The following is a 23932-nucleotide window of genomic DNA, read 5'->3' on the forward strand; positions in this document are numbered from 1 at the left end:
AACTGTCATCCTCTCCCCCTGGTCACCTAGCAGGAATACCTGACCTCCCACTTGACCTCACCATCCTTGCCCAGGTACCTTCCTCAGAACACCAACCTTTCAGCAGAAGAAGCGACAGCCAAACACAGCTTCAAAACAAATCCTGACCTAATCATCCTCACTGCAGACAAAGGTTCCACCACTGTTGTAATGAATCACAGTGACTGCCTAGTGGAAGGCTCTGCCAATCATCTGACTCCCCCACCTATAAACTCTGCCAAAGTGAACCTGTCCCAGAAGTCCGACACAACCTCCAATCCCTGATTAAAAACTTAGGTCCTTCCCAAAACCTCTCCCTTTAATCCATTTCCCTCCTCAGCCCTATGACACCATGCACACCCACACTCTATATGCTTTCAAAATCCACAAACCCAACAAACTTGGGCACACCATTGTGGCTGGTTATTGTGCCTCCACTGAAAGAATTTTGTCCCTCATTGACCAACACATTCAACCAATTGTGTCACTGTTGACGCCACCTCCCTATTCACTAACATCCCTCATGTAAATAGTTTTACTGCTACTTAACACTACCTTTCCCAGATCCTTCACACTCCAAATCCACTAGCTCATTCCTTATACACCTTACTAACTCTATCCTAACTTACAACTATTTCTCCTCTGGAGGGAAGGGATACAAACAAATCCGCAGCACAGCCAAGAGCACTTGCATAGCACTTTCCCATGCCAACCTGTTTATGAGCCATCTAGAGGAGATCTTCCTAACCTCCCAAAATTCCAAATTCCTAGTCTGGTTCCAGTTCACTGATGTATCTTCATGTTAATACTCAGGCTATGACACCCTACCTTCACAACTGTAACACCTTTCTTCCCATCCGCTTCACCTGGTCCTCCCCAACCCAGTGTGCCATCTTCCTGGATGTTGACCTTCTCCTCTCTGATGGCTCTATCCACAGCTCTGTGCACATTAAACCCACCAACCACCAACAGTACCTGCATTTCAACAGCTGTCATCCTTTGCACACCAAAAACTCCCTCCCCTACAGCCTGGTCAGCCAGGGAAAGGGTACCTGTAGTGACAAGAACTTCCTCCCAGTATGTTGAGGGTCTCCCTAAAGCCTCCACAGACAGGCACTACCCCTCCCCCACCCCCACCTCCCCAACATAGTCTAGTCTGCAAACAGGTGTCCTATGCCATTTCCCCTCATACTCCCAATCCTCCCACAACCCCTAAGAACCAGATACAAAGGAGTGCACCCCTCATTGTCCAATACCATCCCCCAGTGGAACAGCTGAATCACATTCTTTGCCAGGGATGTGATTACCTTTCATCATGCCCTGAAATGAGAAACATCCTACCCAAGATCCTTCCCAACCCTGCTAAAGTGGTGTTTCATTGCTCACCTAACCCCAACATCCTAGTCCATCGCTATGCCACTCCCAATCCCAACCCCTTGGCCAAGGGATACCTGCCCAGTCCATCCACACAGCACTTCCTATTCTAATCCTGTCCCAGGGCCACCTGTAAATGCAGCCATGTCAAGTACCATTTCTTGCACCTCTTTTTATATTGGTATGACTACCAATCAGCTATCCTCCAGGCTCAAACTATGGTCAAGAGCAAAATACACATGACAGTTGTATTCCCATCTAAGCTGCCAGGGATGGCAGTTGTAAGTGCATGAGATGAGCTTGCTTGTTTGAATGAATGTGTGTGTGCTTCCTTTTCTGATGAAGGCTTTGGCCAGAAGCTAATGCGTAAGTGTCTTTTCATTGTGCCAGTCTGCAACTTAACATGTCATCTTTATAGTAAGTGCAATTTATCTTTTCCTTATAATGTTAATTTTATGGTTAACTACAGAGAGGAGACTTGACTAACTGTCCATGTCAGCCATGTTGATATGTTTTTCCTTTTGATGTTGATGATTACTAACTGACTTGTACAAACTGATGGACAAGACTTAAGATGTGTTCATCCAGATATAAATGCTCTCTCTAGCTTCTTATAAAGTATAGGTATGATGTATTGACATCCATAGTTCTAAATATTCAAGTCATATCCTTCAAAACCACAGGCTACAAAACTGCTTTCTGGTGCCAACAGAAATCTTCCTCAGAGGATGAAGAACATCTCCAAATAAGTCAGACAGCAGCTACAATTATTGCCAAAGACATATGGTTCCAGGCTTTCATTAATACACAATACTTATCTTTAGTTTGGAAGGAGATTCTTCATATTTTCATTGATACTGTTATGCTATAGAAAAGCATCAAGACATTGTCAGATAACATGTTCTAAATGTGATTATTTCCAATAGGAGATTGCATGTCTTTGACACTTGAACTCTTTTGTTGGCAAGTGCAAAGAAGTGAGCCTTACCTCACCGTATTTTTTGTTGTTGTTACATGAATTTTCCGGTGGCTGGAGCACTGTCATGACACCCTGACAGTGCTTGCAGTAATGAGAATAGTGGTTTTGCAGTGAGATGAGATTGTCTGAGTTAACATCTGGACAGTGTCCTGGGAAGTGGACACAGAGTTGTGGGAAGTGGACACATGGAAGTTGAGGTGGGAAGTAATTAAGCAGTTATATCAAGAGGTATATTACTTTGTATTGAAGGTTAATTACATAATATAAATTGGAAAATCCTTGGTTAGAATGGTCACTGACATGTGGAACCATTTTTTTTTGGGTGACTTTACCATATTTCTAATAATATTTATATATGGCTAGCACTAACAAATGGTGGCTTCTCTGGAATAAATACAGGGTGTTTATAGCTGAATACCAGGGTTTTAACGCTTTATAATATTTATTACATAAAACTTGCAGTTATAAATGATATGTCAAACTAATGAGCAACTCAAATAGTTGTGTTTGGCACCAGTGCACATGCGCAGTGCGCAATGTTTCCACCACAGTCCGCTAGATTGTTTAAACTTCACTGTACCCAAGTGCTGGATAGGCCACAAGGGGCCCAATGAGAGGGCTTGCTTTGCATGGCCTCCACCTTCACCCGACCTAACGCCATGTGATTTTTTCCTTTGGGGCTTCATCGAGGATCGTGTGTATGTGCCTCCACTACCAGCAGACCTCCCTGAATTAAGGAACTGGATTGAAGCAGCTTTTGCTACAGTTACTGAAGACACACTTATCAACTTTTGGGAAGAACTCGGCTATAGACTTGACATGTGCCATGTGACAAATGGTGCTCACATTGAACATTTGTAAGATTCTTGGTAAAACTATTTGAGTTGCTCTTTCATTTGACATATCATTTATAACTGTAAGTTTAATATAATAAATATTATAAAGTGTTAAAACCCTGATATTCATTTATAATCACCCTGTAGATTTGGATTTGTGAATCACATCAGCATGAATGAGCATGGCATAGTTAGGTTTGTTCTGTTGTTTGAAGATTAATAAATTAAGTCAGTCTTCTTCTTCTTTTTCCTGGCCTTATCCTGTATCTTTATATTTTTGGCAATGCTAATGATAGAGGGTGACTTGATACCCTTCCTGCCTCCACACCTTCCTCCCCAGTCTGTGTTTAGTTTTATCCACGTGAAAATGTGAGAATATTTTTGAAATGTTTGTGGATCAGGTAACTGAGGTTGAATGTGCATACCAGCACAGTGTTCACCTAGTCAGATTTGGGAAACTGCATAAGAACCACATCCAAGGTGGCTCTTGTTGTTAACTTGCCAGGGGGATTCAATCTGGGACTGGTGTTCTCCCCAAATCATGGAAGTGGTGTGCTAATGCACATGCCTATCTGGGCATGTCTAATAAACTAACTCAACAGACATTGTTTCTTATTGCAGAGGATCCAGTTTCATGCCAATCTATATATTCTCTAATGGTTTTTGTAGTTAGTAGTAAGAGTGAGTTTAGGATGAACTTGAAGTAAAAATAATTTCCATGTAGACTGTACACTGCTACCTATAATTCAGAATAGAGTTTTATATTCTGGTGCAAAGGACTGTAACAGTTTTCCAGTTGGCATCGGGTATGATCTTGCTATTAATTGTGTGGGGAAGTTACAGATACATTACAAGCAGTATGCACATGGTTTCATTCTTTGCTGTGCATGATGTATTTGTAAGTTGTTGCCTGTCAAAAAATCTGATTACCTCTAAATTAAATGAGCTGTAACATTTCAAAAAAATGAAGAAAACTTACAACTGATGACCAGCGTGACAAGATACAGTTTTCAAATTCGAAAATTACAGAACAGAACTGTAAAATTTTGAACCATACAAACCAACAATAAAGAGTTAAGCTTATGCGTGAACTACAACAGTTATTTATCTATGCAGAAAAAAAATGACTTTCAAGTAATCAGTTAACATCGCATCAGAAACAAACAGAAAAAATTATGTTCCCACGCAGAAAAATGTGTCAGAGTTTCAAAAAACACAACTGGCATAGCTTTTTTCCTATTATTATTTTATTTTAGGCATGTGGCCTTGCTGCTGTGGGCATTGCTTGCTAGAGGTGGAAATTTGTAGCTACACAAGTTGTGACAAAGCAGGCTGGGATATTTTTACTTCCCCTCTTGTTTTGCCATATGCCTCCTTAAAATTCATTTTTTCACTTCTGACTAATTACCATTAACATATGTGATTATAATCTGCATTTTCATAAAAGAGAAAGGTTGGCCCTCAGTTTTAAAGAATATAACACCAGATCTAATTTTGTGCTTAGTTTTATGTATGTAATAGATTTTCTAATTTATTTTGACTATTACTAGTTAGTATCTTTTGTTATAAGGTGAAATCGTTGATTGTTTTGTAACTTAAATTCTATCATTGACTTATAAACAAATATAAAATCTGTACTAATTATAAACATTTGGAAGATGAAACACTAGCATTCTATAAGTATTTATATGGTTCTATTCGAAAACATGTTAACAAAGCCAGTCCTCAATTAATTCCCAAGTACTTTTCAGTTTTATCAAAAGTATTGTTTGCATAATTATATTTGTTAATTTCATGATTCAGTCAAATAATTCGGCCTAAACCTTGTAGTAGTAGAAACTGTTAAAAAGAACGAATTTTTCGATATATTCAGTTACTTTAAAGAGTTAAGTTTTAATTGTAATTTCTGTAAACTTAACTTTCAACAATGTCTAGTTTCAGCATCTATTATTGTGAGGATATATAAGGGCCTGATTTTTGGTCCTGAGACTGTCATTCCATGGCCAAGTTTCAGATGAGAAACCTGTGTGGTTAGAACAACAACAATGCTTCAACCTAACTGTGAAATAAGTGTTACACAATTAGGCCCTGTGTTAAAACAATGACAGTGTCTGCTCCATATGTACCTTTCTATTCTTCAAGAACTGTGAACTTTGTGGTTAGGTTTTTACTGCTCATAGATGTTCAACAGCAAACTATTGCAGTACATGTGGATGTTTGCCTGCTACCTATTAAGGAGGTTTATCAAAAGTTAAACAATAGTGCAATGGCCATATATAACTGTGTATTATTGGAGGGTTGTGAACAGTGAAAGTAAAACACTGTGAAACACAACTGTGCATCTGTCGGCTACATCATTTACAGTAGACAGTAGTTGCACTTCCATCCCTATTTTTTCAGCCAGTATGTCGACACTGAGGACAACAAGTGAAGAATTAAAGTGGGAGAGCCATCACAAAGTGTTGTGAACAACTCAGAGTGCAATGTTATGGAGTGAAAACCCATACAACAAGCTGAAAACAGCGGTGCAGCACCACATTTCTTTGGCATGGCTCAGTAAAATCACTGACAGGGCTAATGCAAGGTGCCATGGAAATGGGTCATATCAGAGCCAGCCAGACACATTTATGTCAAGGTCTATCTGCCCATATGGCAGGTATTGGCTCCAAGGCAACTGGATGATAACTGCAACTGAGCTGAGGCATAAAACCTGCAGGCTGTGTACGACTTAGGTCCTGGGGATGTTGACTTCTCTGAGCATTATCACAACTGATATGGTTTATTGAGTAATAAATGAGTGTGTTTTCATGTTGGTAGGTCAGACAGCTACCAGCCCTCTACTCACTGTCAACTGACACTCCAACCAGGTGGGGTATTACTTGCTTCCTAATGCTAAGAACTCAGCTCCACCACCCACTGTAGAGGGTGGTGGAGCTGGCCATTGCTACACTAAAGACCATGGAGGGGCAAGTTGAGGCTGGCAATGAACAAATTTTTAATGGATATGAGCTGAGAGCGTAAATGAAAACAGAGGGGACTAATTAAGGGAACTAAAAAATGTCAGAACTAGTGGAACAGATTTGTATTCAGTGGACCAAATGGTGGAAGTGAAAGGTCACTGTATGCCAATTTTGTGACCATGCAAGAAAACTTACAAAAGAAATGGAAAAAAGGTAGAACAGGAACCCATATAGATGAGTACTAGAAGGCAAGGGCACTTAGATATACAGACGTTATTTGTAACCATGATTGCAGTAATGAGACCACACCAATGAGAAAGACAGAGGGTAATGCAGCTGAAGTGAGGGAGGCAATTGCCAAAAAAGCAGAACTCCTCACTGAACGAGATCAGCAAATTGGAAAATATGAAGAACTCCTGTGTATTCTTGCCAGTATACGCCTAAAGATGGCCAGAAGACTCTGCCTCCAGAATATTATGGGAGCAAGGTACAGACATCCAGCAGTTAACCTGAAATTTTATGGAACAAAATCATGCACATTACCAAAAATAGTGACTCTAAGATCAAAGTGGTGATAGAGAATCTGGAGAAGACAACACCCCTTTATAAAAGCACAGATAAGCAAGTAATATAGTTATTACAGACCCATCTTCCTCCTTCTTGTGCACTGAGAAATTTTTAAGAAAGTAGCTTGCAATGGAGTAGTAAACCACATCTCTGAGAATAACATTCTGATAAAAACTTAGTTTGGTTTCGATTAAAGCTTCTCTACTGAGAATGCAATATGTTGTTGTTGTTGTGGTCTTCAGTCCTGAGAGTGGTTTGATGCAGCTCTCCATGCTACTCTATCCTGTGCAAGCTTCTTCATCTCCCAGTACCTACTGCAACCTACATCCTTCTGAATCTGCTTAGTGTATTCATCTCTTGGTCTCCCTCTACGATTTTTACCCTCCACGCTGCCCTCCAGTGCTAAATTTGTGATCCCTTGATGCCTCAAAACATGTCCTACCAACCGATCCCTTCTTCTAGTCAAGTTGTACCACAAACTTCTCTTCTCCCCAATCCTATTCAATACCTCCTCATTAGTTACGTGATCTACCCACCTTACCTTCAGCATTCTTCTGTAGCACCACATTTTGAAAGTTTCTATTCTCTTCTTGTCCAAACTAGTTATCGTCCATGTTTCACTTCCATACATGGCTACACTCCATACAAATACTTTCAGAAACGACTTCCTAACACTTAAATCTATACTCGATGTTAAAAAATTTCTCTTCTTCAGAAACGCTTTCCTTGCCATTGCCAGTCTACATTTTATATCCTCCCTACTTCGACCATCATCAGTTATTTTACTCCCTAAATAGCAAAACTCCGTTACTACTTTAAGTGTCTCATTTCCTAATCTAATTCCCTCAGCATCACCCGATTTAATTTGACTACATTCCATTATCCTCGTTTTGCTTTTGTTGATGTTCATCTTATATCCTCCTTTCAAGACACTGTCCATTCCGTTCAACTGCTCTTCCAAGTCCTTTGATGTCTCTGACAGAATTACAATGTCGTCGGTGAACCTCAAAGTTTTTACTTCATCTCTATGAATTTTAATACCTACTCCGAATTTTTCTTTTGTTTCCTTCACTGCTTCCTCAATATACAGATTGAATAACATCGGGGAGAGGCTAAAAACCCTGTCTCACTCCTTTCCTAACCACTGCTTCCCTTTCACGCCCCTCAACTCTTATAACTGCCATCTGGTTTCTGTACAAATTGTAAATAGCCATTCGCTCCCTGTATTTTACCCCTGCCACCTTCAGAATTTGAAAGAGACTATTCCAATCAACATTGTCAAAAGCTTTCTCTAAGTCTACAAATGCTAGAAACGTAGGTTTGCCTTTTCTCAATCTTTCTTCTAAGATAAGTCATAAGGTTAGTATTGCCACACGTGTTCCAACATTTCTACAGAATCCAAACTGATCTTCCCCGAGGTCCGCTTCTACCAGTTTTTCCATTTGTCTGTAAAGAATTCACATTAGTATTTTGCAGCTGTGACTTATTAAACTGATAGTTTGGTAATTTTCACATCTGTCAACACCTGCTTTCTTTGGGATTGGAATTATTATATTCTTCTTGAAGTCTGAGGGTATTTCGCCTGTCTCATACATCTTGCTCACCAGATGGTAGAGTTTTGTCATGACTGGCTCTCCCAAGGCCATCAGTAGTTCTAATGGAATGTTGTCTACTCCCGGGGACTTGTTTTGACTCAGGTCTTTCAGTGCTCTGTCAAACTCTTCACGCAGTATCTTATCTCCCATGTCGTCTTCATCTACATCCTCTTCCATTTCCATAATATTGTCCTCAAGTACATCGCCCTTGTATAAACCCTCTATATACTCCTTCCACCTTTCTGCCTTCCCTTCTTTGCTTAGAACTGGGTTGCCATCTGAGTTCTTGATATTCATAAAAGTGGTTCTCTTCTCTCCAAAGGTCTCTTTAATTTTCCTGTAGGCAGTATCTATCTTACCCCTAGTGAGATAAGCTTCTACATCCTTACATTTGTCCTCTAGCCATCCCTGCTTAGCCATTTTGCACTTCCTGTCGATCTCATTTTTGAGACGTTTGTATTCCTTTTTGCCTGCTTCATTTACTGCATTTTTATATTTTCTCCTTTCATCAATTAAATTCAATATTTCTTCTGTTACCCAAGGATTTCTTCCCTTATGCTCTCCCTGAAACTCTCTACAACCTCTGGTTCTTTCAGTTTATCCAGGTCCCACCTCCTTAAATTCCCACCTTTTTGCAGTTTCTTCAGTTTCAATCTGCAGTTCATAACCAATAGATTGTGGTCAGAATCCACATCTGCCCCTGGAAATGTCTTACAATTTAAAATCTGGTTCCTAAATCTCTGTCTTACCATTATATAATCTATCTGATACCTTTTAGTATCTCCAGGATTCTTCCAGGTATACAACCTTCTTTTATGATTCTTGAACCAAGTGTTAGCTATGATTAAGTTATGCTCTTTCATTTCTTAGCCCCAATCCATATTCACCTACTATGTTTCCTTCTCTCCCTTTTCCTACTGACGAATTCCAGTCACCCATGACTATTAGATTTTCGTCTCCATTCACTACCTGAATAATTTCTTTTATCTCATCATACATTTCATCAATTTCTTCATCATCTGCAGAGCTAGTTGGCATATAAACTTGTACTACTGTAGTAGGCATGGGATTTGTGTCTATCTTGGCCAAAATAATGTGTTCACTATGCTGTTTGTAGTAGCTAACCCACACTCCTATTTTTTATTCATTATTAAACCTACTCCTGCATTACCCCTATTTGATTTTGTATTTATAACCCTGTAATCACCTGACCAAAAGTCTTGTTCCTCCTGCCACCGAACTTCACTAATTCCCACTATATCTAACTTTAACCTATCCATTTCCCTTTTTAAATTTTCTAACCTACCTGCCCGATTAAGGGATCTGACATTCCATGCTCCGATCCGTAGAACGCCAGTTTTCTTTCTCCTGATAACGACGTCCTCTTGAGTAGTCCCTGCCCGGAGATCCGAATGGGGGACTATTTTACCTCCGGAATATTTTACCCAAGAGGACGCCATTATCATTTAATCATACAGTAAAGCTGCATGTCCTCGGGAAAAATTACGGCTGTAGTTTCCCCTTGCTTTCAGCCGTTCGCAGTACCAGCACAGCAAGGCCGTTTTGGTTAATGTTACAAGGCCAGATCAGTCAATCATCCAGACTGTTGCCCCTGCAACTACTGAAAAGGCTGCTGCCCCTCTTCAGGAACCACATGTTTGTCTGGCCTCTCAACAGATACCCCTCCGTTGTGGTGCACCTACGGTACGGCCATCTGTATCGCTGAGGCATGCAAGCCTCCCCACCAACGGCAAGGTCCATGGTTCATGCAATATGTGATTACATAAACTCAGTTCTGATAGAACTTTTTGGCATTTTCTGTCCTCTTTCCAAGCCCTTCAAGTGTATAGACCACAAATTCTACAAGAGAAACTAAAATGGTGTGGTATTACAGGCATTCCCCTTGCACATGTGGAATCGTAATTTAATAACAGTAAACAAAGGGTCACATTAACTAATGATGAAACAGGAATAAGACTAAATTTGGTGTGAAGAAATATTAAATATGGTCTTCTGCAAGGTTCAGTACATGGTCCTTTCCTGTTCTTGGCATATGTAAATGATTTACTTGGAACAATGAAGGACTCTTTAAAACTGTGAAATTTGATGATTATGCCGGTTTACTGATGCAAACAGCAGAACTTTTAACCTGACAAAGATTCATATCATGCTGTTCCAAAATAAATCAAAATGATTTATATGTGTCAAAAGTAGACATCGAAGGGTACATGCTGTATGAAGCTCCATGTGTGAAGTTCACAGGAATCAAGATGGATACTAAAGTAAGGCATGTGTTTATGTTAATGAAAAAGTACAGTTCAGCCAGTTTTGCACTTAGAAATCGCTCTCTTTGCATTGAACTGCAGACAGGATTGCTAACACAATCTGAATAGCTTCACTTTCACTGAATTCTTCTGAGCAATGCAGTTAAGATAAAAAAAGTAATTATTCTCAAGAAGAATTCAGTAAAAATATTGTGTAAAATAGATAACTGAAGAAAATTGTGGAATCTCATTCAGGGACCTAGAGATCCTTAAAGTTTCATGCCAATCTGTATACTCCCAAATGGTATTTATAGTTAGTAATAAACATTAATTTAAGACAAACTGTGAAATTCACCAACTACAATACTTGAAGTAAACATAATTTCCATGTAGACTGTACACTGCCCTCTAGTGTTCAGAATAGAGTTTTATATTCTGGTGCAAAAGACTGTAACAGTTTTCCAGTAGGCATTGGATAGGAAACTGAAAATCCCAGATATTTTTTTTAAAGGGAAAGCATTTCTGTACTGAATGCTGAGTGAGTCATCTCATATATTGTGAAGGAGCAGCCACCTCAGTAGATTGCTGCCCGCCAACCTGTGCTCTTCAAGCATTCTAACTGCTGTCTCTTATAAATAACTTGACAAGGTTCATTAAAAATTTTATCTGGGTACACTTTTGCGTCTATATAAATTTTGTGTTCTCCCAAGATAACCATTTTACACAAAAGGTAGAACATATACAAAATGCAGTGAAAATTCTACATAGTCTACCCAAAGGAACTACAGTTAATGGAATTGAAGCAGTTTTTATAAACTTGACCTACTCACTATAGTAACAATAAGCTATCTTTCTACTGTTTGTTACTATTGTGTTTACACCATCTACAGGTAATCTAGTAAATTACTGTGACTACCAGCAAGTTTGACCACGCACATGCTGAACATGTTGAGAATAACATCATAGATTTCAAAGTGCTTTCAACATCCATTTTATTTGGGCCCCCATCCCCATTTCCCTTGCCTCCACACCATCTCATCTGTACCTAGCCAGTTAGAACTGTCTGTAGTAATCTGTTGGTTACTACATCTACCACCCACAGCGGGCATAAGCAGAGCCAATAGGGCTCACTGACATTCAAATGGCACACCCACACCTACCTGAGGCAGTCACCAGGGGCAGCCCAGTCACTGATCACCATTACCAAGTTTGTCGTGCAAATGCAGCATTACACCTGTGACACCTGACATGGACAGTGCTTTAGCAAGTGCATGCATGGGCCTCCGGGCCCTCAGTTGTTAAATGTGTTCAAGAGGTGTGAAATACTTTCATTGTATTCTCATTGATGTCACTCTGTGACCCAGTAACAAGTATGTCTTTTACAATTATGTTTCCTTGTGTTCCTAGCTAGAACACACGTGGTGACAAAATGGGTCGAATTTTCATGTCTTTCAGACTCTGTGGTTTTTCCTGCCATTTGGCTTTGCCATGGAGGCTTTGCTCTGGTTACTTTCACAACAAGCAGGTGCATACAGCCATGATGGAATGGTTGTTGGCTATGCTGACCAGGCTCAGTCATCAGTTGTTCACCCACCACTGTTCTCCTGCCTACGATGAATCTGTGGAATACTGGTGTGCTTATAAGAAGCAGTATCACCAACACATCATGGGATTCCGGGGGGTCAACAAGGAGATCAGTAAGAGTCTATCCTCATTATGGATACCCCTCATATGTATCATCTACTGTGCCAATTAGCTGTTCTGAAAGAACCACCATCACTTTCTTTTGATAATAAGTGTAGTTTGCTGTGCTCCTATGACCATAAGCATACACATGTGATCACTGCACGTGTTGAATTCTTCCAAGCAGCTGCAGCAATTGTATCGAGATTGGGGAGCCATGGTCACAGCCTCAGTCATAAGAATTTGTTCATGACGACTAAGTCTCAGGAGTCTTACGTAGATTCCATGGTCAGAGACAATACCATCTGTTTACCCCAAATAAGGATGTGGGTCAGTGTATACTTCAGTTTGAGGACCCTACATGAGAAGGGGTTTTGAATATTCCCCAGTTGGTTGAGGTCTGCTGCACTGCAGGCCACTGATTAGAGACTTAGACTGATGCTACCATTGTCAATAGCATGTTGCTCTGGTGCATGGAGCCTAGTGCACTATGGGATGAGGAGGTAGCTACAGTACATACATGGCAACCAGGCCAACATGGACAAACACTCAGAAACAGTTAACATTACTTCCTTTGTACCCCTGACTCACAACCTGTCCTCACAGCTTTGATTCTGCCAGTATCTCATCTCCTACCTTCCAGACTTCACAGAAGCTTTCACACAGGCCTTGCAGAACTAGCGCATCTTGAAGAAAGGGTCTCTGGGAGTAATTACATTGATTTCCTCAAGTGAATGGACTACATCCTTAGTGATTGTAGAGAATCTGCTGGTCAGCTTCGGCTCTGTGGTGACTTCAGGGTCACTATTAATGCTCAGGCAGTCATAGATACTTATCCCTGCCTCACACAGAGAAGTTGCTCACAAAGTTGGATGGGGGTCAATCCCTTTCGAAAACCAACTTGGAGGAAGCCTACCTTCAGATTCAATTGGATGAGGCATCAAAACAGTTGTTTGTGGACACCTTTCAGCAAAGTATCAATGACTAATGCTTGGGGTCACTAGTGCATCTGCCATCTTCCAACATTTTTAGAACACGTTACAATGGTTGTCATTCATTCTATTAACTATGATAACATCGAGATAGGTACTACCATCGAGCATCACCTACATAGCCTAATTCTTTTTTTTACTGTTCTACAGGATGCAGGCCTCAAATGTAATCTCACTAACTCTTACTTTTGCCAGGCTTCTATTGCTTATTTGGGTCAATAAATTTCCTGGCAGGGCATGCACCCCTCAAAACATGTTACCACTTGCACAGCTTTGCCCCATCTATCTATTTTATGAGAATTCCAGGCATTCCTTAGCAAAGTGGCATACCATCGCAAATTTATTTCCAGAGCAGCTACTATTGTCCACCGCTTGCTTCTGTTGCTTTAGAAAAGTGGTCATTTTGTTTGGTCTGCAGCCTGTGAGCAAGCTTTTATACAACTCAAAAATAGTCTTCACTCTGCACCATTTCTTGCAACATTTCTACCCAGCAAGCATCTGGTCATGGCCACAAACACATCCCAGTATGGGGTGAGGACATTCTGGTCAATTGCCATTCAGATGGCACTGAAACAGCCTGTTGCCTTTGCATCAAGAACACTTAACTTGGCTCATCAACAGTATTCTCAGGTGAAAAAAGAAGCTCTTTCTATTGTCAATGTGTCTTGTGTGGTGCAAAGTTTCATTTAATTATCAACCATAAGCCGTTGGTTTCCTTGTTTAGCCCATTGACATATTTACCAGTCAAAGCCACTCATTGTTTTCACCATTGGGCTCTGTTCTTGTCCCAGTACAATTATGAGATCTGCTTTCATCCTATGTCACAACAGGTTGTGTCCCCAGCTCCCCATAAGCTCTGACTCCTCATTTGACCAGGAGAAAATGCTTTGTTCTCAACTGGATACAGAGCCAAGGCACATAGTGGATGGCTCCCCATCATCAGTTCCTGTATTGCCTGCATGGTGGTGGTGGATCCAGTGCTCCAGCAGGTTGTACACATGATACAACGTGGGGGGCCCAGCCATCAACCAGACCGGGCATTGGACCTGCTTCAGAATTTTTATGCGTTAGGTCATCACCTCTCCATATTGGATGGTGTTATTCTCCTGTCAGTGGAAGGGTTTCCCCCCTGCATCATGGTTCCAGAAGTTCTGTGACTGGAGTGCCTCCACTTATTACATCAGGTTCACTGGGGGATCCCTCACTCAAAACTGTTGGTGTGTCACAATGTGTTTTGGCCAGGCATCGATCAGGAGGTGGAATATCTTGTCAGGGTCTGCCACAAGTGTTGTGGTCAGCAGGTGGCACTACACACTGTTTTTCCACCATGGCCGACCCCTACACAGCCTTGGGGAAGAGTCCACATTGCTACTGCTGGTCCTTTTTTAAACACTTGCTGATACTTAGCGACTGATACTTTTTCTCATTTTCCATATGTCATTCATTGTCTATCTGTGACAGCACATGCTGTTGCCAAGGCTCTGTCAAAGATATTTTTCACAGAAAGCTTGTCTTGCGTCCTGGTTTAGTGTAATGGACCTCGCTAAGTTTATGGCACAATCTTCATGGACTTTTGTACACCAATGGCATTCGTCATGTCATGGCACCTCTCTTCCATCTGCAGTTGAAAGGAGAGGCAGAATGCCTTGTCCAAAATTTTAAAACACAGATGTGCAAGAATGTAAAAGATTTCCTAGCCAAAGAGGCTCTTACATTTTCTTAAGCTCTTATAGCATGACACCAGCCGGGGTCAAGAGTCCTGCTGAGCTCTTGCGTTGCTGTCAGCCACAAACACTTTTTCATATCTTGCTCCCAGGCAGGTGTCCAGCAGCAGCAGTGGTTTTGTTATTGCTTACACCAGTCTTGGCCAAGGTATTTGGTCAGTGTCCTCACTGGATTCTGACCATTACCCACAGCCAGCGTGGTTGCCATGTCTTTACGGTTTGCCCCTGAGATCGACTCATGGCACACCACTGCAACCAGTTGCATCCCAGGATGTACGCAGTGCTCCCCCCTCAGGCCATGGGCTTGACACCTCATTCTTTGTCTACCCTCACCACTCTGGAGGTCAAGCAGGTCTGACCATTCCTGCCTACTCCTGTGGTCAGGGATTTATCAGCACTGACAGTGGATTTTCTTCCTGGGACCAATGTCAGTGTCTCCCACTGTGCTGAGCAGACACCTCCATGAGCAGTTATGGAAGCTGAGTCTCTGTCACCAGAGCCTCTCCTATCCAGACTGTCTTCACTTCTGCCCATGCTGGACATCTCTTCAGCCACAGCATCATGGACTTTTGTACCATCCCCCTCCCCTCTCTCCCTACGTTAAGGAGCAGAAGTGTAATAAAACTCTGGTTCCTGTATCTACCACCCACAGCAGATGTAATTTGGGCTATTATGACAAAAATACTGTGTGCCAACATTCAAATGGTGTACCGGCAACTGCATGAGGTTGCTGCCATGGCTGCCTGGTCACCTACCACACAGCCATGTCTACCATGTGCACACAGCATTACACCAGGAACATCTGATATCAGTAGCATCTTTATAATGGTATGAACAGGTCACCAAGCCCTCAGTAGTTAAATGTGTTTGAGACATATGCTCAATACTTGCAATCCCATTTAGGCTAAACCTACTCTATCTTCTTTTCCACTCTCTTATTACACCAACTTTTTACTCTTCTTTCAGTGTCACTCTTCTATTTCTAAACTTCGTATTCTTCTCACACCTCTCCCTGCCATACACCTATTCCTTACACCTCTGCCACTCCCCCCCCCCACCCCCCCCCCCCCCCACCCTCCCACCCCACCCCCTGCATCAACCCCACTCTCAGTTTAGTAACTGTTACCGTTCTTGATCTTCATTTTGCTTCTGCTACAGAGAACCCCTGTTTCCACCTCTCCTGCCTCCCATTACCTCATCAAACCCTGCTTGCCAATACATTCTACCCTTCCCAGTCATAAAATCCCATATCTTTCCCCGCACTCTTGTGAGCCTTGGTCACCATCAGTGGTGCTGCAGCTGCAGGTTGATGCAGCTGGGTGTATGTGTATCTGGGTGTAGGGGAGTGTACACACATACCAGAGACAAGTGGTAGATGTAAAACTAATAATGTCTGTGCACTGTTATGTGTGTATGCCCCTCTGTGTCAATCTGCTGTAATTTGTGGTTGCCTTTCCTCATTTTTATTATATATTGGGTTTAGGGAAGAATTCTGTGCAGAAACAACCAATGCATTTCTAAAACATAAATTCAAGATGAGTGCCAATCACTTAACTCAGTTTCCAGCTGCTGAAAAAAGCTTCAAAATAAATTGTATAGTTTTAATTTTATGCAATTAGAATTGTTTATTTGCTGCGTGGGAGTTATATTTTCCATTATTAAAAGTTCTAATATCTTCTTGTACATTGACTGTACACGAAAGATTAACTGGATTCATAGGATGGTGGTAACATGAGACAAATAAGAAGTGCATAATTAACTTAGTGTGCTTTAAAATATTGCAGAGATACTAACTTCATGCGTGACAAATCCTGCAGATGCTGCCGCCTTTCAGCTGTAAGTGACCCTAGTCGTTGCTCCAATTCCTGCAAGCGACCAACTAATGGACGGCAAGAGCTGCAGCGTAATGCATGTGCTGTCTGAAGAGACAGTAATCGCTGCTCCAATTTACCCACCTACATAAAATAAATATACAATATATATTTATACATTTATATGTATGTCATGAACAGATTATAACAATATTATGAAAAGGATAGTTGCTACTCACCATATAGTGGAGGTGTTGAGTTGCAGATAGGCACAACAAAAAAATTGTCAGAATGTGAACTTTTGGCCAACAAAGTCTTTGTTGAAAATAAAAAACATATACACACTCATGTAAACACAACACACATACACATGGCCACAGTCTCTGGCAGTCTTTTTGTTGTACCTATCTGCAACTCACCATCTCATTATATGGTGAGTAGCAACTATCTTTTTCATAATATTGTTACATTCCATCCTGGATTTTCCATTTTTTCATGAACAGATTAGATATTTTTAGATGACTAATAAGAAACAAATATGATCAAAACAAAACTGATTTGATTAATAATTCTCTGGGTATTTGGAGTGATGTGAACAACAGGAGTAAAAAGCATTGCACAAAAAGCAGCAGCAATGAACAAAGAATAAGCTATCATTAATGAAAAGAATTCAACCTTGTCACTGCTAATTTCTCTCGTAGAGATAAGCAAAATAATACTTGTGTCCATATACTCCACAATACTTTGTCCTTAGAATTGAATATCAACATAATTGAGGAGCTGTTTGAAATCTCTCTAAAATTTCTGAATAATTCATAATAAACATTAGCACAAATATTTGACAGTAGATAAAATCAGTATAAAAGCAGACAGATAAATAAAAGTTAACTAAAATACAAGAATAAACAGCAAAAAGAAATGAGTATTTTAAGGATAGCTTTAGTTTAAAATAATTTAGTATTCTTCTTTGAAGCTGCCCTTCTGATGGTACTAGCATCAAAGTTGCAAGTGAACAAAACACAGTAAAGTGATGTCATTCATTCCTCATATGTTTTGCCAAGCTTCATACTCCGCAGTAATATGTTAAACTAAATGACTGAAAAAATGCACTGAATCAAAAACCTACAACAGGAAATAAAGAATTTTATTCTCTATGGAGAATCCATGTGAATTATATTTTGGGTACACCAATAAAGGGGTTTGTGAATTCTTAAGCTTATCCCAGCATACTGACAATTCAAATAGTTCACAAAAAATGTGGGTGGCGAAAATCATCAAACATCACCAAAATTTCAACAAGCATTCTCATAAATATTGCACAAAATGCAATACAGCTTGCTTGTGTTCCACAATATGAACCCAAAATGGGCAGGTTTATGCCTGCACATACATTTTAAGAGTGCATGGAGGCAGAAAGCTACACATGTTGGGCAGTAGAAGTACCTGTTAACCAGAGATAAATGCTGCCAAAATGTTACTGACAGTAAACACTAGAGTACAGTGGTAGAGCACTGATCACTCAATCCATTTGTTATCTCACCAAGAAGAAAGTGGAATCCCACATAGGATTTGAACAAAATCTTTGATTCCTATTTATAAGGTCATGGGCTGACGTATCTCTTTAGAAACCCCTTGAAAATTGCTCCAATAGTTAGAAGTGGAGAGCAAAATGATTTAATTGGTTTACTCCAACGAAAGGCAAAGTCAAGGCAGTGTTAAGCAACCACACTTTTGCCTGGCTGTTGTTAATGTGCATGACAGTTATGTTCAGTCGTTTGTGATGGCTCTAAATAGGAGAAACTATAAGTTACTGCAGACAAGAAGAAAAAACAATTCTGTGGTTAATAGTGTGTTTCTGGGTTTTCTGCCAGGTTGTTTCCATTTTCTGCATAATATTTTGATGACCAACAGAGTCACCTGCCTCAGGTACTGCAAGTTTTGTTGTTATGTGCACTCACTGCCTGGACTCCAACCACAACAGCAAAGCTTGCAGCACCTGAACAAGACATTTGGGTTAGTCACCAAAATACCATGCAGGAAATGGAAACAACAACTTCTCAGAACACCCAGAAACATACTATTAATAAGTCATGCTGGGAAAACCTGAGTGATCAAATCTGTAATGTTTGAATACAGTATTAGTGATAAGCTGTCTGATGCTGTCACAAAAATGAAATATCTAGGCATAAATTGCCAAATGACATAAAATGTACTGACCATATAAGGTTGGTTATAGGGAAGGTGAATGGTCAACTTCTGTTTATTGGAAGAATTCTAAGAAAGTGTAGCTCATCTACAAAAGAGACTGCATACAGAACACTTATACAAGCCATTCTTCAGTACCGCTCAAGTGTGTGGGATCTCCTCAGACCACATTAAAGGAAGACATTGAAACAATCCAGGGGAGTGCCAGTAAGTTTGTTACCAGTACATTCAATCAACACATATTACAGCAGTGCACAAGGAACTCAAGTTGGTATCCCTGGTGGGAAAATGACAATCTTTTCATGAAATACATTTAAAAACTTTTAGAGAACTGGCATCTGCAACAGACTACAGAATGATCTTACTTTTACCGACATACACCTCACACAAGAGCCACGAAGGCAAGATAAGGGAAATCAGGACTGATACAGGAAGAAGTGTTTTTTCTCCTTGCACTATTTGTGAGTGGAACAGAAAAGACTCGGACCATGTGCTATATGATGGTCTTGCAGAATATGTATGTAGATTTATATTAGTAGCTGTGACTGTAAGAGATCAGATAGACATTTGCCTTAAATGGATGTAAATAATCTATTGCAATCCAAAAAATAACATCTTCTTGGAATATAGAAACACACTTCCTATTAAATTTCCTCAAAACAGGCGAATTTTGTTTGGAATAGTTCTGCATAGACTAAAGAATCTATCAGTTTGGCTGTGTCCTTCTGTCTCCTGACCCTCAAAATTTACAGCTAGTCATTAGCACAAAGTGCAATTGATTTATTGCTTATTGAAACCATCCTGTTTACCTGAGTTAAACTAATTCAGATGGCAGATTATTGGGATCTGAGATGGCTTGCGGCCTGTGTGCCAAGGTATGAAGTATTCCTTTACAATGAGCTGTATGGTGGCAACTGTCTACATGGAGGTACAAAGCTCTGTGAACTGGCTTCTTACAAACAGCATGCCTGGCATATCACCATTTCACCTCAACAACAACTGAGGAAATGTGGGTAGCCATTATTTCTTACATCGAAATGTTTTGGCATGTGCAGCTGAGATGTAGGAAAATAACCTTTAAGTTACCACTGACATCAAATCAAATCCTTTAAGTTACCACTGACATCAAATCAAATAAACAATGAATTGTCCACCTAAAGAAGACAGAACATTTGAATTTCATAGATTGGGGAGCTTGTTCTACAACATTAAAAAAAAAAAAAGAAAAAGAAAAGATTATTGAGCATAGTGGACTCTCGGCTGCCACACCATCTGCCTATTCAATGACTTGGTCATTAAATAAGAAAGATATTGTTTTAATAGAGGGAAACATTCCACGTGGGAAAAATATACCTAAAAACAAAGATGATGTGACTTACCAAACGAAAGCGCTGGCACGTTGATAGACACACAAACAAACACAAACATACACACAAAATTCAAGCTTTCGCAACAAACTGTTGCCTCATCAGGAAAGAGGGAAGGAGAGGGAAAGACGAAAGGATGTGGGTTTTAAGGGAGAGGGTAAGGAGTCATTCCAATCCCGGGAGCGGAAAGGCTTACCTTAGGGGGAAAAAAGGACAGGTATACACTCGCACACACACTCATATCCATCCGCACATACACAGACACAAGCTTACCCTCTCCCTTAAAACCTACATCCTTTCGTCTTTCCCTCTCCTTCCCTCTTTCCTGATGAGGCAACAGTTTGTTGCGAAAGCTTGAATTTTGTGTGTATGTTTGTGTTCGTTTGTGTGTCTATCGACCTGCCAGCACTTTCGTTCGGTAAGTCACATCATCTGTGTTTTTAGATATATTTTTCCCATGTGGAATGTTTCCCTCTATTATATTCAATCATTTCTAAAGAGTTTGACGTATAAAACATATATGTTCAAGGAAATGTAAGACATGTCATTTGATTTTAAATGTCCAAAAGTGCAGTACCACATCTCTTTGCACAGTATTCTACTACCACATGTCATTGTACTTCACTCTATGAAATAATTCAAACACGTATATTTTGTAGTGGAAACCATCAAAACTATATTAAGAACAGTGGAAATTAAAATGCCCTGTGGTGCCTCTCCTGCAATAGGCGCAGAAACTTGCAGGGCTAGATACCACATGTCCTGGCTTGTGGAAGCCAGCCAGACACTTCACCAGGGAGAAACATTACATTCCTACTCTACAAGGATCAGATGCCCATGCATATTCTGCAAAGGAGAAGGCAGAGATTATGGCCACAACACTTGCAGCATCCTTCACACCAAACCTGGCTCCTTCAGACCCAGTATTAACACTTGAAACAGATCAGGAGGTTACACAACTTGTAGCCCAGCCCACATGCAGTGAAATCAGACATTCTAACACAAATGAAATTACTTGGGCTATCAAGCACACTAACACTAGGGAAGCCCCTAGTCCCAGTGGCATTCAAAACCATGCCCTCCAGGAGTTCATAGAGAGAGCCATAGAATACCTTGCACACATAATGAATGCCATCCTAAAACACCAACACTTCTCTGACTTTTGGAAGGTGGCCAGTCATGATGTTCAGGAAGCCAGGGAAAGACCACTCCCTCCCATACAATTATTGACCCATCAGTCTTCTGTGCTCGCTCAGCATGATTGTTGAGAAGGCATTACTAAAAGACATCATTAGGCACTGCATCACCAATGACACCCTAAGACCAGAGCAATTCAGCTTTAGGAATGACCTCACAACAACACAACAACTCCTCTGCATAGTTGAACATATAAGACATGGCTACAACATGAACAAAGTCACAGGGGCCGTGTTCCTGGACATTGAAAAAGCTTTTGACCATCTCTGACACAACAGCCTTACATGCAAACTAAGTGATGCTGGTTTCCCAATGGACTTGTACATCTCTGACATTCACATCTCATGAACAGATGTTTCAACAATGACGTGCCAGGCAAACAATTGACACAATGTGGTATCCAAGTTGGAGTACCCCAGGGAAGCACTCTGAAGCCCATCTTTTTCAATCTCTACATTAATACTTTCTGGCAACACAAAACAAGATGTTCACCAACTATGTGGATGACACAGCCATCCTTGGGCAAGACTGGAAACCATCAAACGTAAAGTCATGATTACAGATGGCACTCAGGACTGCCGAGCCTTGGTTGGAACAATGGCATATTAAAGTAAATGTGGACAAGTGCGAAGCAGTTCTGTTCACATGCAGACTGAAGCTACTGTACAAATATCAACACTGTAGACAGGTAACACTACATACATGCCCAGTATGTTTCCGAGAGAAAGTCAGGTATCTCAATGTCTGGCTGGACCGGAAACTTACATGGGGGAACCACATAGAATACATTACCAACAGAGCACACGTGAGGCTCAAACAACTCTACCCAATGCTCAAAGGGAAAGTACGCTAAATAGGAGGGTGTCGACGTTCATATTCATGACACTGATTAGATCTCTGATGATGTACACAGCTCCTGTCTGTGGATATGCACCTCCTACACACCTGCACTTCCTGCAAATCATACAGGACAAAGTGCTTTACATCATTAGCAGTTCTTCACCCTACACCTGCACCATGGATCTTCACAATGAATACTGCCTTGAAACACTAAATGAAGTATTAAAAAAACTGCCACATGACTATACAGGTACTTGAGACACTCAAACAATCCTTTCATCCTTACTCTGGGAAAATATTATCACCACCACAGATGGAAGAATAGGCAACCAAAGACACTGCAAGCTAGGGTATAGCCACCTATGGTGAACTAACATACAGTCACAAGTGACAACTTCAGCAAGCCCTTGCACATCAGCAACACTGACTGGCTATGCCAGCCGCTATCACAGCCGACGAAGATGTCACAGCAGAGAAGCCAACAAGCTCACATATTAATGCTCAAACAAACCACTAACACTACCCTACACTGTGAATCCAATATATTACCTATCACACACTAACTGTTGATGAACTCAACTGTTACAGGTGTATGTTGATTCTGATCGAGAAGCTAACACTGGTACCCAGATGCAGCCGCTGAGTAACATCACTCCACAACTTCAAAGGTATCTGCCTGCATGACAACCACTACTAACAAAATCTACCCTTGCATGACCTGTCAGAGGCAGCAAGAAAATTGGTACTACTCTTACAACCTGACCCAAATGACAGAAGTTTTTTCCCTCAGCTCTTTCCTTGGAACTTTTTTTCCTCTCCCCTTCAAACTGGTACCCTTCGGTCAATATTAGACCAAATCTATCTCCAGATGAGCACATATTAATAGTCAATCACAACCAGACGTACACAAACATCGCAGTACTCACATCCTGTGAGATCTCACTTAGTGAAAACTAACCAATATGCAGAGATGGCAGTAGACCATTTGTGTTGGTCATCAGGCCTGTATGAGTGTGGAGGGGCTCCACCCCTATTTTTCTCTACAGCTCCCAGTCAGCTGGTTTGACATCCTACCCTCCCTTTAAAAGAACCTCATAATTAATACTGGGTCAGATTATTTGTGACCGGAAGAATAAGAACTCTTCAGAAAATTTGCGCTCTTTATAGCCTATTAGCTAACAACTTTCTCTTTTGCGTGATATAAAATTACACGTAGGAAACATGAAATCCGTAAAGACAAGAGATCAGCAAGGCAGTACACATTCTTTCAATCCTTTGGCCTCAACACTTTTTCTCTCTAATCTTGCTACAGCCTTACTAAAGACATGTAGAGATGCTACCAGCAAATCAAGATTGATGAGACAGATTGACAAAGAAAGTGGCTCCATAACTCCTCTGGGTCTCTGTGAGTTCAGAGTTATGCACTTGTATGGTGCAACACTCCAGCCACCTTCGAACATATGATGGACAACCTGCTTTGACATCTTAAATGGACAACATGTCTTTGCTATCTGGGTGAT

General features: G+C 40.7%; 1 protein-coding gene across 1 annotated transcript in view; it reads right to left on the reverse strand.

The window, feature by feature from the left end:
* LOC124616150 (trichohyalin-like) overlaps window positions 1-23932 on the reverse strand; it is a 470869-nt gene that overhangs the window by 37855 nt on the left and 409082 nt on the right. Inside the window, exon 17 of the mRNA XM_047144429.1 lies at window positions 16787-16947. Within this exon, the coding sequence (XP_047000385.1) occupies window positions 16787-16947 (161 nt within the window). The remainder of the gene's footprint in view (window positions 1-16786; window positions 16948-23932) is intronic.

The sequence above is a fragment of the Schistocerca americana genome, chromosome 5, assembly GCF_021461395.2.
Source record: "Schistocerca americana isolate TAMUIC-IGC-003095 chromosome 5, iqSchAmer2.1, whole genome shotgun sequence".
In the NCBI taxonomy this organism is placed as follows: Eukaryota; Metazoa; Arthropoda; class Insecta; order Orthoptera; family Acrididae; genus Schistocerca; species Schistocerca americana.